This window comes from Anastrepha ludens, chromosome 6, assembly GCF_028408465.1.
Source record: "Anastrepha ludens isolate Willacy chromosome 6, idAnaLude1.1, whole genome shotgun sequence".
NCBI classification, from domain to species: domain Eukaryota; kingdom Metazoa; phylum Arthropoda; class Insecta; order Diptera; family Tephritidae; genus Anastrepha; species Anastrepha ludens.
The window spans coordinates 112794794-112809836 of record NC_071502.1 but is presented as its reverse complement, the minus strand read 5'-3'; the positions used below and the strand labels follow the sequence as shown (position 1 = coordinate 112809836).

Genomic DNA, 15043 nt, shown 5'->3' with positions numbered 1-15043 from the left:
GAACCAACTTTTCTGCGTAGCTCGTCGACAAAGAAGACCAGATTTTGCGAACTTGACGCACGAGTTACTTTAAATCATGGACTGGCCTTGCGGCAAGATGCGTTTTCATAGTTCCCCACACATTTTCAATGGGGTTGACGTCTGGGGACTGGGAAGGCCAGTCCAATACTGTGACGCCATTTCCTTGTTTTCTTGTTTCTCAATGTGTTTTTCTGAGAGCAGTGGTTTTGATGATGTGGGACGGTAGGATATGTTCGCCTCCTACAGCCGTCGTTCGATGGTGTTGATACTCACATCTATTTCCTTTTTAGCAAGAATTGGGCGTGTTTGGTGTAGTCGCAAAGAAGGGCGCCGCTTAAAAAGTTGGACGATCACTTTATCCTGCTTTTTTGTCGTCACTCGCTTCAAGCCGCGCTCGGAAAAGTCATCAACATTTTTGTACACCTTATACCGCTGATTCCACATCACAACTAACTTTTTTGATTTTTTAATCACTTTTGTAGCCGCGGCATAATACAATTTCGGCCCTTTCGAATGCGTGCATAAAAATACTGCTGCGAAACGCTTCGAGTACTACTCAGTAATTTTTGTTTGGTTGCGTTTACGGGAAAGTTTCGAACGACACTAACCTGAGTTAGCACTGGCGTCGTAGCCCTTGAGTGGGACTATTACGCAGCAAAAAGCAGAACGAAATATATCTTGAAGTTACAAGAAAAATATCGGTTCTTTTCTTCTGACACAGGCTATATATGTCTATTATTAGTCCTAGCAAGTTACGTTAAATGTAAACCTCGTAAATTTCATGACTGCTCTATTTTATATCTAATTAATCTAATAAATAAAGCGTCTTAAGTTTATAATTTTAAATTTTTACATTTCTTTTCTAATTATTTGATTTGAAAAAAGCTCAATAAATTTCGAAATTCTTTGAACAGTTATTAAAGGCTCAGCACCACGTTCAGAGCAACAAGTTTGCTTTGGTTAAGATGAATTCGTAAATTTTATGAGAGGATTACTGTTCAGGGGCTACTATTGTTATAAAAGCTATATAATTGGCGCGTACACCCTTTTTGGATGTTTGGCCGAGCTCCTCCTCCTACTTGTGTCGTGCGTCTTGATGTTGTTTCACAAATGGAGGGACCTACAGTTTCAAGCCGACTCCGAACGGCAGATATTTTTTATGAGGAGCTTTTTCATGGCAGAGATGCACTTTGAGGTTTGCCATTGCCTGCCGTGGGGCGACCGCTATTAGAAAAATGTTTTTCTTCATTTTGGTGTTTCACCGAGATTCGTACCTACGTTCTCTCTGAGTTCAGAATGGTAGTCACGCACCACCAACCCATTGGACTACAGCGGCCGCCTTTTCTAGGGTTACCATTATTATAAAAACTAGATGCCCGAATATGTGGCCAAAGGCGTTAAAGGAGTTACAAAGTCGGCATATTCTAAAAAATTGCATTACAATTTTTGATTTTTTGATGAATAATTTTGAATTTGTTTTACTATAATTCATATCATGCCAAAGCTAAGAGACCCCATTACTTTAGCATTTTAATTTTAAGCTAATAATTGATTAAAATAAATGAAAAATTTATACTTATATAAAAAATATGTTTTTACGAAAAGTAGTAACTTCTAAAGCATTTCGCATGTTGCAAAAAAATTATTGTCCGATTTTCAACGACACATACTGTAAGTATGTATGGTATATTTGATTGTCCACTTCAATGCGCGATTAACACTAAACCTACATGCAGTACTGTTCAGTTACACAAAAACAAATGATATTAAAAAAAATCATAATTGTATTAATGTATCGCATCGACTGACAACGGCTGAAAAATGACTAAAAGTTATTAGCGTGCACGCTTTTTTATATTTGTTGTTATGTTTCTGTGAGGTACGATGCATATGTATAAGTGGCTTTATTGCGAAATAAATACAATTGATGTAATAAAAAATAGTCGGCATAAGATAATCTTTTATTTATTTATTTTTTTTTTGTTTTTAATATTTAATGTTTTTGATTATGCTTCTCAGGTAAACTGCCAGCCAAATAAGTATGAATATCATTTTAAATAAGTACCATATTAAGTAGATAGTATAAAAAATTAGAAAATATTGGGCTAATTGCTTTGGTTGCTGATAATTACTAGACTAACTGTACGTTGTACGTCGCTTTAGTCGAACTCCAATTGCCGAAAAGAGCCATCTGTGCCCTGTAAGACGCTGGTATCTGCGATAAGTTCCTTCACTTGCTTGAGTCGTTCGTAGCCTTCAGCAATGCCGTATTGTTCCTCCTCTTCGAAGAATTTCTTGTAATCATTCAATTTTTGCCACCACTCTGCCTGTAGACTTTCTATATCACAATCACCGCCATATTCCTTCGGCAGCACATGTTTGGGTACGTATTTGTAGAGTTCCTCCAAGTTGTTGCCATGCACATAGAACTGGGCGAAGGAAAAAAACATTTACAAGTAAAATAAAGTTTTTTTTTTAAATAAAATTTGGGCAATTTCATATAGACTTCAAATGCTCGTTTATTTTGTTGTTTTCATAAGCCTGTTTGGGATTACAGTGGCTCTGGTTGGTAGATGAATCAATAATATAAATAGCGAAGTACGCTTAGACAATGGCTTCTGAAAACGCCAGAGTAGAATTATCTATTCCGACCTTCGAAAAGGTAGAATTTTACATTTTTCGTGTTATTTCTATATAAAGTACTTGAGTTTGGAGACAAACAAAAAAGAAACTCGCTCTGATCATTTCTGTAGGTAGGTAGGTGTAAGTAGGTCTGACACACTTAGAGCTGTTGTAGGTCCTTTGTGATGCCACTGGAAGATCTTCCTTACACTATGGGATCCCTTTTAAACCGTACTGTGGCTTTTATAACAACTGTAGCTTAGGTCAAGAGAGCTCGGACAAAATTTCCTAGCATAAATGCACTCTGTGAGTGCAAGTAAAAGGCACTGCCGTTGTTTCTTGTGTAGATCTAACACATTTACTACGGGTTTCTATGTCTCGCGAGTGAAAAAGCGTGGCTGCAAATGTTTCAGGTGCTTCAATGGTAACCTCTGTATATATCAGCAGAGGAAGTGCTGAATGGACACCAGCTCTTCTTCATCAGTCTTACAACTCCCACTGAAGGGACTTGTGAGTATACGTAACCGTTGGAAAATTGGTGTAACAACACATTTTCCAGTGGTAACTCCACGTTTTTCTAAGAGGAGAGATACCTCTGAAGAATATCTCCCTAAGAAATTAATGCCTGAAAGGGCATTTGGTTTCTTGAATTTTTGGAAAATATGGATTCCTACTAATATTCACGGTTCGCAGCTTCGTAAAAATTAAAAAAAAATGAATTCGTATAGTTTTTACGAGTATTGTATTAGAAATGAGGATTAATAGACTATGGGGGTTATACTTTGTTTGAGTTTGAGGCCAGATTTTAGAACTGCAGATTTTCCTATTTAATTTTTTTGTCAAAAAAAAAAAAAAATTGTATTTAGTGGTGCATTTGGATTGAAGTATTTTTACTACGGTAATATTGAATTTTTAGATTTTACTTTCAATCAAACAAACCCTAACTAATAATCCTGCAAATAGCTAGAGTTCCCGGTATCTCATTTTCATTACAAAAATTTTCACTGAACTCACCCGCTCCTTCAATTTTGCACTAATCACACTCTTCACCATGCCGAATAGTTTCTCAAAGATCGGCAACACATTGATAAAATGGAAGCCCTTCATGCGCGTGGGCGCAGCTTTATTGACTAGTATAGTCAGTTTGCGTATGAACTCCGGCTCGAAATTCAACAGCACAGCCTTTGAAATATTACCCAGATCAATAATGAATGTATAGCCAGCGATAAAGACGCGATCGTTCTCCTGCATTAGAATATCGATCATCATTGAACCGACTCTCAGCACATCATTGATCGTATGCTGCTCCATATTGAATTCGCTTGGACGCAGCAACACCACCAGCGGCCCACCCTCACTCACAGGTTCAGGCAGAAAAGCAGCAGCACTGTGAAAAACCAACAAATAATATTTATTTTTATAAATATTACTTTGATTTAGTTTTGGTCACAATCTTTTCTATACACCGTCCTTCTATCCCCACACTCACCCCGACTTGACGATCGCCTCATATTTGGATTCACTCAAACTTCGATTGCGGAAGATTTCTGGCATAGCGGCGCGTAGTATATAGAAATTCTCTAATTTCTGTTTCGCTTTCTCCAAACTAAACTTGGAACCACGCAGGAATGCGATCAGGAATTGATCGTCGGTGCGCGCGCGCAAATAAGGCTGCTTCTCGATCCACTCGCGCAACGTATTCACGTAGTATTCATTGTCGACGCTCTTCTCATTCAACTCCTCGGCGGCTTTCTTTGCCAAATCGTCAGGTAGTGGGCGTAGAATCACCATTTCTTTCTTAGTTAGCGCGAGTGTGTAAGTAAATGTATGTATGGCTTGTGAATTTGATTTCGTTAGTCTGCCTTTTTTTCTAATATTGTTTGCGTTGTGTCGTTGGCTGTCTACGATGCAACTGAAATCGTTCGACACTGGTGAGCTGCTATTTATTTGGCGTGTCTGTTTATGTGAAAATACCTTTTTTTCTGTGCACTGAGACCGCGTCTATGCGCTTACTCACTGATTCACTATGGATATATACCGTGTACGTAGACGCCGCCGTTGAGTGAGTGTTGACCGTGCTGCAATTTGCAAGCTTTTGACCATTTGAAGGCATTGGCTGTAGGGTTTTTATGCGCGCGCATGCGCATAAAGCGGTTTTTTTTTTTTGGTGCATACATGTTCATATGTGCAATAGGTATGAATTTTAAGTGGAGTAAAAATGTTCATTAAATCATTTATGTGCAGAAATTTTCTATAACTACAGTTGATTATCTCTTAGACGCTCGGGGAATTCTGTCATAATTGTAACACTTTCATTGAAGCGTTGATTTTTATTATTTGACTCTTCTGGTTTTTATTGCTGCTGTTTCGCTTGCTTTACTGTTGCTTTTCAGTGTCATAAAACTTACCAAAAATTATAATAAATGTAGCTTAAATATTTCGCTGCTGCTTCACAAAAACATACATGCGTTCACAAAATAAATGTCTACATACGTAACTAACCGGTTAGCGTGAAAGCACGCGTCTATCTACTTTTTGCCAATTCGTTTGTAAGCATGCATACCCGTGCTCAAAATAATAGGAGTGTAACGAATTAACAAGTTTTTATCTAAAAATCTTACGTTCTTTATTTTTTTAAAGCTCCAAACGTTGCACAAAATTCACAAAAACTAAACAAATAAAAAAAAATTTAAATTTTTTAATCAGAATCTTTAGAAAGCTTAAAAGTAGTTTTAGAGCGAATTCAATTTTATTAAAGTAAAATGTATTTTGAAGGCGCTGAAAAATTGCTTTGATTTAAAAAATTTGTTTTTTTTTTTGCATGCGATGTAAACAATTTTCTTCCATATAAAGTACATGTTTGGAAGTTTTTCATATGGAGAAAATGCGCAACACCTCAGTGGAAAAAAGTGGATGAAACAAGGAGAATTTTGAACCGCTTGATTCGCTATAAAACTGCATACCCATAATTTGTCTATATATTCGGTTAAAAAGTAGGGAATTTTTATGTAATTTTTGTTTTAATTTGTTAAATTTTTGGTGTAACTTGTTTTTTTTTTAATTTGTTAAATTTTTGGCGTAACTTTTTTTTAATTTGTTAAATTTTTGCCAGTTTTGTACATAGTTTAGTGGTTTGAGTTATATGGGTTTTGGGGAAAAAGAACTATACGTTTACAAAAAAAAAAAAAAAACTAAAACAAATAAATTTTACAAAAAGTTAATACTTGGTCATTCTTCCCATTCAAAAGTTAACAAACCAAAAAAAAAATTTAAATATTTTAATCAGAATCTTTTGAAAACTTGTAAGTATGCAGTTTTATGACCTATTCAATTTTAGTATATGTAGTGAATTGTGAATTTGAAGTCTCAAAAATCGCATTGATTTTTCAGAATTTTTTTTCGCATGCGATGTTGACAATTTTCTTCCATATAAAACACATGTCCTTCATATGGAACGAAATGCGCAACACCTAAGCGAAAAAAAATGAGAAAAATCAAAGAGAATTTGAACAGCTTGAACTTGCGTTTTGCTATTCTAAAATGTAGTGGATTATAAAACTGCGTACCCAGAATTGGTCGAAAAACTCTGTTAAAAAGTTGGAAATTTTGATGTATTTTTTTTCGTTTTTTATGCATTTTGTACAAAATTTGGTGCTTTGAGTTATATGGTTTTTGTTGTAAAATGTACTATTTTTTTGTAAACTAAAAAAAAAAATAATTAAAACTTAGTAGTTCGTCGCACTCCTATTATTTTGAACACAAGTGTAGATATGTATGTGCGTATTGACTATTCCCTTCTTTCATCAGTATATTAGCTAGTTTTAGTTTTTACATACATATGTGCATGCATATATGTGTTTTAATAACTTTTTTTTGGCAAGTCTTTCACGCGCTGTTCATATGTAAGATGAGTATGCGGTCTTCCACTCTGCGCATCTTTTTATGTGCTTTTTTCTTTTTTTATTTTTTTTTTCTTTTTTTTTTAATTTTTTCTTCTTGTTTTTATAAATTATATTTTATATATTCGCTTGTATGGTAGCGTTAACGGTTTCATCCATAATGACCTTTGGCAATATATCCGCCCATATCTACTACTGCACATACATAGCATACACGTACATACACACACACTCCCATACTCTTTCTTATTAAGTATTAGCGATAATCCATGAATGGTAGCTGCATTTATAAAGCAATCAGGTATTGGGATATTTCGTTATTTTCAATTTACGTATTATTTGTTTGTACATAATAAATATAAGAATATATTTTTTAAGCGTGGGCTGGTTTCTTTTCAAAAGTGCTATAAAAATTACTTGCACTTTATGCGAAAGAGTAAACATTCTGACTAATTGTGGAATATACAGTCGAGTACTGAAAAATCGTACGATTTGAAATCAATGCGCTTTATAAAGCCTATTTCGGAGACTCCTTAACAAAAAATCAAAAATCTTGCACTAAAATGTAGCATTTGATGCAAATAATTTGTTTCTAGAAAATTCCTTATGAAAAAAAAAAAATTATTATATGTAATTTCATTTATTCTATAAATGGCGGGTAGAGCTAATTAATTTAGAATCTCTAGAAATGAGAGGATTGCCCCCTTTCACTTTCGTTTATTTTCAATGTTGTTAATTGCATCGACGACTGTCCAGATCTACTCGAGTTTTAATGCTGCGCAATGAAGTCTTCACCCCCCTTTTTATGGGGCAAACTTTAAGACAAAATTTGCTGGCGCACTTCGTGAATTTATTATGCTCGATTTCGTTTCATCTAGATCTCCCTTTATAAAAACGATAAATTTAGTTGCTTAATATTGGATATGTATTGATTGCTAACATTTTAGTTGTCAATTTGGCTTGTTTTTCTCTGCATTTTTGTTTAGTCTCTAAGGTATTTTGTACTGTTGTAGATTATTAAAACAAATAAATAAAAAATAAAAATAAAATATTCCTACATATTTTGCAAATTGCACTGATCTGCAGTAGATGCCTGATAACTTCATTCAACTGGCTGCCTCGGCTGTTTCCGCATTAGCCCAGCCTGTTAACACAACTGCATTACAGTTCCGATGCTTTTGGCCACTGAATCGTTTTTGGATTATCAGTATAACATAGATCTTTATTGCCACCGATAAAGAAAAGTCTATTGGGGCCAAATCCAGACCTAAGCTGACATGGCTAAAAAACATCACCGAAAACCTAAAAAACTTAAAGTAATAAACTGGAAAACAGCAGCTCTTGATCGAGTAAAATGGAATAGGATCGTTGAGTAAGCTATACCTCTCGCCTGGCTATAATGCTGATGGATGATGATGATGACTGTTGTCAAATCACTGCTTAATGCGTAAAAGATCGATAGTGGGACGACTTGTATGGCACGTAGCGCCATCTCGCCGTAACCAGAAATAATTACTCGTATCAAATTCTTCAATACTCTGGCAAAAATAGTCATACTTTTGCGCTTTATAGCGCCCTGGTCTTTGTAGCGCTCTGCATCTAACCTGCTATAGCATTGCTGCTGGCTCCATTTTATATAAAATTGAGTCATCAATGCCCCTGTTGAAAAAGCTAGATCAAAAAGTGGCACTTTTAGGAGGGCGCATTAGCTTCGCTTAGTCTATGCGTGGACTTTATGACCATCAAATACGACAACTTTGCTTTTCAACGTAGCTGCCATATTAAAAGGCGATCTTGTCCGAAAATTAGATTTTTTTAAACAAAACTGTCGCTACTTCAAAATCTTCTTCAAGCCTAAAGCCAGTCAAAATATCAAAATAATGCGAATTGTCAAAGTAACAAGTATTTTCAAGAAAATTTGTCAAAAGTCAATGCGATTTTTGGACCACTTGAAACTTGCAAAATTTAAAAAATTCAATAATTAAAAATCAATTTTGTAATCAAACTCCAAAGTATGCAGTGCATAGCCAAACCATTGCTAGTATAGTAAAGTGTTAGTTAGAAGTCGTTGCGTTGATTCACAATTTTTTTTTTTGTATACGATGTTGACAATTTTCTTCCGTATAAAGCACATGTCTTTCATATGAGTGAAAATACTCAGCTAAAAAAAATTGCCAAAAATCAAAAAGAAATTTGAGCCGCATCAACTTCCACTTGTTATTCTAAAATTTAATAGTCTATAAAACTGAAAAAAAAAAAAATCAGAATCTTCAGAAAAATTTCATCTATGCAGTTTTATAGTCCATTGAACTGGTATTTTAGTAAAAGGTGTAATTTAAAGTGGCTAAAAAATCGAAAAAGTTCTTGTTTTTATTGGTGCACAAGATTTCTCCAATGAATACTCGTAGTTTTTGATATGTGCAGGAAAACTGCCAACGGCGTCATTAAAACATGGTCGGAAACCAACGCGATTTGCACATTGTTATTCCAAAATTCAATGAGCTATAAAACTGCATACTCGAAATTCTCAAAACTTGTCAATAAGTCAATGTGCTATAGTTCTTTAACGCACTGTATCTTGCACTGCATTTAAAATATTGTAATCCCAAAAAAAGAAAAATAAATACCAATAACTTACAGCGCCATCTCTTGGAAAAATTTTGCTTCGATATACTATGTAGTTCAGCATTGATAGTTAGCAAAATTACGCCCTAACTTCAATTTGCAGTAATTAATGTCTGTGAGACAAATGGCCCTACTTTATTTTGTTTGAATGATTCATGTAGAAAGTACAAATGGCATTCTTACAATTCATCAAAAATCACTTTATTTTTTACTCAACATCACTAATCATATTCCAGTTTTCGGAAGCTGCCTTCGAGTCCAAATATCGAATTCATGTCGGCCTTTTGCCCCTGCCTCAAATTCTCATCTACACCATATTTGTCATTTTCTTCAAAATAGCTATTAAAAGCCTTCAATTCCTTCTCATGTTTCACCGGCAGTTCTGCCAGTGAACCATTGGTGCCACCATATTCGATTGGTAGATATTCCTTGGGCACATGCTTGTACAAATCCTCCATAGTACTGTGTATGAAATACTTGAAATTGAAAAGTGGGAAAATTTACAGTAAGAATACTAATTTTTTATAATTTTTTTCCACCAATAACGTACCCTTTCTTTGACGTGAGCTGGGAAGAGGTTTCGTATGATTTTCAGAGCGCTTAAACCATCTTTGGGTACATTTATAATATGTACACCTTTGATACGAATAGCTGAACCTTTGACACAGTAGGTGGTGAATTGTTTGGCAGAGATCGGATCAAGTTTCGACATCGCACCCAAGCCGACTTTATCAACATCAACGATTTCCATATAACCGCCTATTACGAAAGCGTCTGTATCGACGATACTCTTGTCCGTCACCAGAGCTGTGTAACGGCAGAAATCCTTAACGGTAATTCCCAAATCATCTAATATTTTATAGCGTGAGAAGCCAATGGCTGGACCGCCGATTCCTAGCGTTTTCGGTAGCGCTACGATGCCGCTGAAAAAGAAATGCAAAAATTGAGGCAAAGATTTTAAATTTTCGATCTCGCCTTATCGGCACTTCAGAGCATCCAACAGGGTTCGATATGAGACAACTGTGGTGCTTTTATAAAAATCATATATACATGTATATTTTATAAAAATCCTAATAGCAGCTGTGTTACTTTTACTAGCTTTCTTTGTGCTTTGCGTCGTCGATCTTAACCAATCTGACATAAACAACTTACCCCGATCGTACGATCAGCAAATTCTTGGGATCATCTATTGTGTTATTCGCGAACATCTCGGGCAACATGGTGCGTATCGTATAGAAATGATCTATCTTTGACTTGACCTTCTCCAGACTGTATTTGCAACCACGCAGAAAGCTCACCAAAAATTGATCGTCGGTGCGTGCGCGCATATGTGGTTGTTTTCGTATCCATTCGCGTAACGCCGCTATGTCCTGTGGCACACGTTCGGGCACCTCGTTTAGCTGTTCGATGGCAACTTTTTGCATTTCTGCGCTCAAGGGTCGTATGGCGGCCATATTTGTTTGGACGTGTGTTTAGTCTGGGCGTATGCGTATTTATAAGTAAGATGCCAGTATGAACTGCCCACTATAAAGATTTAAATACAACTGATTGGTTTATGAACAAGCGAAGCGGTTCATTGCTTTAGCCCATGAACTGAATCGGAACGTTTTATAATAATAATTCTGATTTATATAAAAAGATATGATAATTTTTTTAATTGTTACTAAATGGGCAAAAAACATTTACATGTTTCTAAGTATGTGCTATTCCAGCAATTTTACGCAATTTAAATCCAATTATATAGGTAAACATTTGCGTTTAGGTGCGTTTTTGTTGATGCTTTGGAGGGGCAATGTTTTTGTAATGCAGTGCTTTCCTCTAATGGAAGTGGATTGAGCATAGGCGGAAGTTAGTCAACACTATGCTACTGTGAGGGAACAGCCGTGAGATGATTTCTTAAATCATCTAAATTTCTCATGCATTTACAGACTCTGAAAGTAGGTTCTTGGAAAGGGAAATCTACATATGAGCGATTCCATGTCAAGTGAGCCATGAATTTTGGTCATGGTCTTCTATTTGTAAGCTGGAGTAAAATAAAAAAATTGGATAAATAACTTTGAGAGCTATGGAAAAAGTATGGTATAGAGGTTTTTATAGGCAATTCTCTTCGGTTCTTTGTAACATTTTTAATATTTTTTTTTTATTTGTATTATTTAAAGGCTTTTTTTTATTTAAAATTTTTTATTTTTAAATTATTTTATTTTTTTATTTTTTTTCAATTCTTTAAAATTAAAAGAAAAGTTAAATTTTTTTTTTTTAATTTTTCCATTTTTGTTTTTGAATTTTTTTTATTAGAAAATATACTTTAACAAAAAATTGTTTTGCTCACGAATTTTTGTCATGGTCTTCTATTTGGCTAGTTTATTGGCTTTGGTTTATTTGTAAGTTTGAGTATAAAAGAAGTAAACTGAAAAAAATGAATTAAAGTTTTTTATTGTCAAATATCTTCGGCTCTTTATAAATTTTAAAAATAAATTTAAATTTGTTTATATCTTATTATTTATTTCTTTTTCTTTTTTTATTAGGCTAAAATATATTGTACTTTTACAAAAACATGCTTTGTTCAACATTTCTAGAAAATTTGTTTTTTTTTTGTCATTTGTGAAAAACTCCTCCGCTCGGAATTTTATCTTATTTTCTCATTAATAGCTCAGACTATGTTTGGTAGTCCCTGAAAGTTTCATAGAGGGATTCCATTATCTTTTCGAGTTATATTGAAATATGTAAAAAATTACTGCTCTAACGGCCATACAATTCTTAAACCTGCGACTGGCATCAGCAGAATATCCCTAGACTGGAATCCGCAAGGCTCTCGCCGAAGAGGACGGTCGAAAGGAACATGTAGACGAAGCCTGTATGATGAATTTACGACATCGACACTAGCTCACTTGGCCGCAGATAAAGTCAAAAGCTGCAAATCGACTCCGATGGAATTTATTTGTTTTGGCACTCATCTCTAATAAAACCATATACATAAATGTCATTTTATATAAAAATTAGCAAAATTGCTCAACTTTTTATTCCAATTCAACGGGTTTTAATTAGAACTTTTAGCAAGATTTTTTGATATACAGTTTTATAGCTTATTAAATTTTAGTATAATGAGGTGCAAGTTTGAAGTTGCTGAAAAATCCCACTGATTTTTATAATAAGCTACATAATAAAAGTTCTTGAATAACTTTTTTTATTACATAAATAAACAAAAATGGTATTGAGCTATGGAAATCTTTATTTTGACTTTTACGCACTCCATTGCTTGTCTGTTTGTATACTGCAGCTGCCTAGGTCGGAAGTGGCAAATATGATTGACGTATATACGATGCCATTTGCAAAAATTATATAAAATTATAAATTATTTTACAAAAATGTGTATTCGTGCGATCCTGTAGTTCTGTTAGGGAAATTTAATAATTTACATTTTTTAAGAAAAAGAAATATTTTCTGCGGAATTATCTATATTAGAGCGGACGGTTGAGTTATTGTTTACAAGTTTCAGTGCTGCCCTAAGGTTTTGTATTAAATTGCTGAATATTGCCGAATATTCCAATTTTGAAAACTAAGGTTCGGGAGAGAAGTCAACCTGCCGATATAAACGAGTCTGTGTGAGGAGTTGGGGAATATTTCGATAACTTCATTCCCCATAAGCAAAGAGCTTTCACCTTCGTCAATAGCGCACTTTCAGAATAGTAGTGGACTGCAGGATGATCATCTTTGCAAGTGAAAGACCGACTAGATTCTTATTAACCTCACTTTCTTATTAAGGCCCCCTCATATCAGTTTTGAAAATATACTTTTTAAAATGAATTTTAATATGGCTTTATAATCGAAGTTTCAACTGTGGTGCACAATTTTTTAATATTCATCCAATTTCCTTCAAAATTGCGCACTTATTTGAAATGTTGAAAAAAAAAATTAAAAATAAAAAAAAATTAAAAAAACAATTAAAAAAAATTTAAAAAACAATTAAAAAAATTAAAAAAAAAACAATTAAAAAGATTAAAAAAAAATAAAAACAATAAAAAAAAAATTAAAAATAAAAAAAATTAAAAAAAAAATTTTGGCTATGCAGTTTACAGGTGTCCCCATTCGTGGAGGACATCAAGATGCACAAAGCAAATAGCAGAAAGTGCTCGGTCAAACAACTAAAGAAGGCGTAAGTGCAAGTTTTTATGGCTCGTAATTCTCCTTGATTTTTTTTTAATTTTTTTCCGTGACGTTATTGCGCATTTTCTTCATATATGGAATACGCAAAATTTTTTTATGTTATTTATTTATTTATTATACTAAAATTTAAAGAACTATAAAACGACGTCTAAATTTCTTTTTACTTCTAGTGAAAAAGTTGGAGAATTTGATTAAAGGTCGTCGTTTTGTAAATTTTGTACAAAATGTGTTTACATGGTAGGAGGATGAACTAAAGTTTCATAAAAATTCATAAATTTAATATTAAAATTAAATAAGAAACAAATAAATTGCCGAAACTTGTCAATAAGTCGCTGTGCTATAGTTAGTAAACTCACTGTAGGCTTGATTAGCCAGCTTTTAGAGCCATTGCTATGTTATATCTATTTACTAAAGAACTGGAAATTTCAGTTGGTCTCAAAACAAAATAAAAATTAAATTATCAACATACATGTATTTATATCTGCTTAGTAACTAGTCTCTCTCTGAACACTAAGAGATTGGGATCATAAGAAATTTGAAAAATATTTCTGAGATTTGGTTTTCCAGAAAAATAAATGTTGGTTTTTTATTGTTCGAATTCATCAACTTTAGTATTAGCTAACATTTTTTTTGCGGCATTTTATTGTTGTGCAGTGTTATTTTTCAACTAAAAGAAATAAAATAATTTAATCTTATCTTTGTCTCGACTAGCCAGTAACAGAGAGGAGGCGACTAGCCAAAGCGGTAACAGTCCCTTATGCTGAGTCATGGATAGTCATGATTTAAAACGAGGCGCTTACTTGTAATACTCATTTAAATTTGACAGGTATATCCGCACGCTGGGGGCTAAGAAATATTTATTGTACAAAAATTTCACTTATTCAAAGTGGGAACGGAAGATTCAAAGACAAAAATTATTAATTACTGTTGTAAGGTTATATTATATTCTATAAGAGTTAGCTTGTCGCCAATTTTTTATTTTTTTATGAACCGAGTGTGTTTTTTTTTCGTCGACCGGTAGCCATGCACGCATAGTCGGTATAGTCTGTAGAATCGGATCTCGCTTTCGATGGGGTTAGTCAGGGGTTAGTGATTTGACATCTTTTGCGAACAAACATACCAACTCTCCTTATTTTAATTAAATTTTTCAATAATCTACGACTTGTCCATATTGACTAGAAGCCGTTACCTCGCTCACTTCTTCAATAATTCAGCAATAAAAATACCTTCGCCTTTAATTCGACGATGGTTTTATAAAAAATTTAAACTCGAAAGGCAGAATCAAGAGTATATCTTTTGGCAAATGCTGAGGTCAAGCTTCTTCTTTAATAAGGCATGTGACTCTTGTTGATGTTATCCAACTAATAGAGGGTTCAATATTTTTATGGCGTTTCCGTATTTTACAAATTTTTTATGAGAAGCGTTTTGCTGAAAGTTTAGAAAGTTCACTTTTTCATTAACTGTTAAGAATTGCCTTTATCGCTGCACGAGTATTTATAAACTTTGATCCGAAGTGAAAATCGAATTATTCATTGAAATATATTACAGGAGAAAAGCATCACTTTTTTCAACGTATCTAAATACTTCATAAACAATTTGTTTTAGGCTGACCACAGAGTGCGCACTGAAAGGGATGCGACTTATTTGCACCACTTAAAATACGCTTTAGGTCACTAAAAAGCTGTTTTTATAAGAGTGGAGCGAGCGTGAGA

At 34.0% G+C, this 15043-nt stretch overlaps 2 protein-coding genes across 4 annotated transcripts in view; one reads left to right on the top strand and one right to left on the bottom strand.

Annotated features, from left to right (window-relative positions):
* LOC128868841 (clavesin-2) overlaps positions 1–15043 on the top strand; it is a 65644-nt gene that overhangs the window by 34744 nt on the left and 15857 nt on the right. The gene's annotated exons all lie outside the window — the stretch shown is intronic.
* Positions 2005–10751, bottom strand: LOC128867241 (uncharacterized). The gene is made up of 7 exons (XM_054108343.1): positions 10320–10751; positions 9718–10090; positions 9390–9643; positions 6960–7017; positions 4133–4644; positions 3658–4030; positions 2005–2450 (listed from the first exon to the last, which is right to left on the bottom strand). The coding sequence occupies exons 1-7, from the start codon at positions 10619–10621 to the stop codon at positions 2181–2183; spliced, it is 2142 nt and encodes a 713-aa protein (XP_053964318.1). The 5' UTR covers positions 10622–10751; the 3' UTR covers positions 2005–2180.

What these genes read in the sequence shown, in the direction of transcription:
- LOC128867241 (XM_054108343.1), bottom strand. Translation starts at nt 10,621, where the DNA reads ATGGCCGCCATACGACCCTTGAGCGCAGAAATGCAAAAAGTTGCCATC. An exon ending in CGAAAACTGGAATATGATTA is followed by an intron (nt 7,018 to 9,389) that starts GTGATGTTGAGT and finishes ACGATTTTTCAG; the next exon opens with TACTCGACTGTATATTCCAC. An exon ending in GAGGCGATCGTCAAGTCGGG is followed by an intron (nt 4,031 to 4,132) that starts GTGAGTGTGGGG and finishes GGTTTTTCACAG; the next exon opens with TGCTGCTGCTTTTCTGCCTG.